This window comes from Mandrillus leucophaeus, unplaced genomic scaffold (genome assembly GCF_000951045.1).
Source record: "Mandrillus leucophaeus isolate KB7577 unplaced genomic scaffold, Mleu.le_1.0 Scaffold1, whole genome shotgun sequence".
Lineage (NCBI taxonomy): Eukaryota > Metazoa > Chordata > Mammalia > Primates > Cercopithecidae > Mandrillus > Mandrillus leucophaeus.
This window is the reverse complement of record NW_012098097.1, coordinates 14,047,355-14,049,698: the sequence shown is the minus strand read 5'-3', so window position 1 is coordinate 14,049,698 and position 2,344 is coordinate 14,047,355. Positions and strand designations below refer to the sequence as shown.

General features: G+C 48.8%; 1 protein-coding gene across 1 annotated transcript in view; it reads right to left on the bottom strand.

Annotated features, from left to right (window-relative positions):
* RNF213 (ring finger protein 213) overlaps window positions 1-2,344 on the bottom strand; it is a 168,533-nt gene that overhangs the window by 99,433 nt on the left and 66,756 nt on the right. The window contains exon 17 of the mRNA XM_011967440.1: window positions 614-893. Coding sequence (XP_011822830.1) covers window positions 614-893 — 280 coding nt within the window. The remainder of the gene's footprint in view (window positions 1-613; window positions 894-2,344) is intronic.

Genomic DNA, 2,344 nt, shown 5'->3' with positions numbered 1-2,344 from the left:
TGATCCCTGCGACCACACAGAGCTCAGAGACATGACTCTGATCCCTGCGACCACACAGACAGAGCTCAGAGACATGACTGATCCCTGCGACCACACAGACAGAGCTCAGAGACATAGGGCTGAGTGGGGAAAGTCGGAGGCAGAAGGGTCAAAGCTGGAAGACAGGGGAAACTGATCCACAGGAGGTCACAACAGTGGCTTTCTTCGGGAGGGAGGAGCTGGGTCGTTCTGCTGTTGGACCTGGGACGCGGCATGCAGCGGGGGACAGATGTGTGACGCTATGGCCTTTGTCACCATATTCAAGCTACAATGTAAAGAAGCTGGGAAAGACCATGTTTGGACATGTATTTTTTGGGAGGAAAATGGTCCACATAGTTGTCTGCAAACAACAGAATCAAGAAAAAAGAAAAGGCATCTTCTCCGCGAGGCATTGCCTGGTCTCCAGCCCCGACGCCAGCTCTCTGGTTTCCCCATGGCCAGCTGGTGGCCACACTTAACTCCCTGCCTCCCTCCCATGAGAGCCCAAGGAGGCAGAAGGGCAGACCCTGGCCCACTGACAGCCCCACACCCAGAACAGAACCCAACATCAAGCAGGTGCACAAGAAATGTCCACTGCTGGAATCCACCGCTCCATCTCATCCCAGCACCTCGGAATCAGACTGTTTCCTTTCCAGACTGAGGCTGCTTGAAATTCCACACCTATCCCCGGTGTGATACTTTGTGTGTTGACTCCACTCACCACCAGAGATAGAAGTATAATCATCCTGCAGACAATCTCGGCAGATAAGGCTGGCAGCTCATAAAACTCATGTGTCTTTGTGCTGTTGCAGACGGCTTCATGCAGTTTCAGACACACCGTCAGGTAGGATGGTGACAAGGCCTCCTCGGGAATCCTGCCCCGCAAAGAGTTAAGAGAAATCCCAGCCAGGATTTAGGAGAAGTCAGAAAATGGTAACCATTGATGACGAGCCCCTTCCTTTAAAATAACTAACAACAGGGCATTTGTTTGACCTTATCTAGGTTAACGTCTGGAAAATCACAATCAGTCCCGAACTTGTGACTAAGATAAAAAAAGGAGGAAAATCTTCTTGTTTTGTCTCTGTAGTCTCAACTGTTCTAACCAAAGCAAGTCCAAACACCCCTCAGTGTGTTCTGGGATGTGAAAAAAGCAAAGAGATGTGTATTACTAGACATTAAAATACGACATAAATTTGAAAAAATATTCAGAAAGAAACAGAAAGGAGGGAGGAAGAGAAAGAAATAGAAGAAGAGCGTGCAGCCTGTGTGAAATTGGCTCCAGCTCTGCCGGACCTGGGTTTTGTGTTTTCACATGGACAGAGCAGGGACAGAGCAGGGACTGAGGAGGAGCCTTAGGAGGGACTCAGGAGGGACTTGGGAGGAGCCTCAGGAGGGACTCGGGAGGGACTTGGGAGGAGCCTTAGGAGGGACTCAGGAGGGACTCAGGAGGGACTTAAGAGGACACTTAGGAGGAGCTTAAGAGGAGAGTTGATGGAGGGGCTGGACAGGCGGTGTAAGAAAGGACTCCCTGGGCGGAGGCTGTGACACACAGCGGTGGGGAGGTAGGGAGCTTGTGGGGGGGGATCCTGAAGTCACAGGTGCTGGATCAACATCAGCAGAGACGTGAACAAAGGAGGTGAACAGAGACTGGAAGTGCCCAAACCGCTCAGAGAACAGCTCAGACAACACGCATCCCATTGCTCGCTGGGACATTTCAGTGGCCCTGCATTCTGTCTGCTGACCCCTCACGGTATCAGAGGTCACAAATTTGCAGGAGCAAATGATTTTGGAAAATTATATAAAGCTACCTTTGATTTTTATCTTAAACTAAGTATTGAAAAAATGCAAAACACCCACCATGCATATGCAGTACCATGACCGTTTACAAGGAAGGAAAAATGTACAGGAAAAAAGACTGGAGGGAGATAAACCCAAATCTTAGCAGCTGATATCTGTTATTTCTCTTAAAAAAAAAAAAAAAAAAAAGAGGGCCGGGCATAAGCGCTCATACCTGTAATCTCAGCACTTTGGGAGGCCAAGATGATGGATCACATGAGGCCAGGAGTTCCAGACAAGACTGGCCAACATGGTGAAACACTGTCTCTACTAAAATTACAAAAATCAGCCAGGTGTGGTGGCAGGTAACCTGTAATCTCAGCTACTCAGGAGGCTGAGGCAGAAGAATTGTTTGAACCTGAGAGGCGGACGTTGCAGTGAGCCAAGATAGCACAACTGCACTCCAGCCTGGGCAACAAAGTGAGACTCTGTCTCAAAAAAAAAAAAGGCAGAAAAAAACCCCTGCAAATCTGTGTTTTTCTTCATCTAA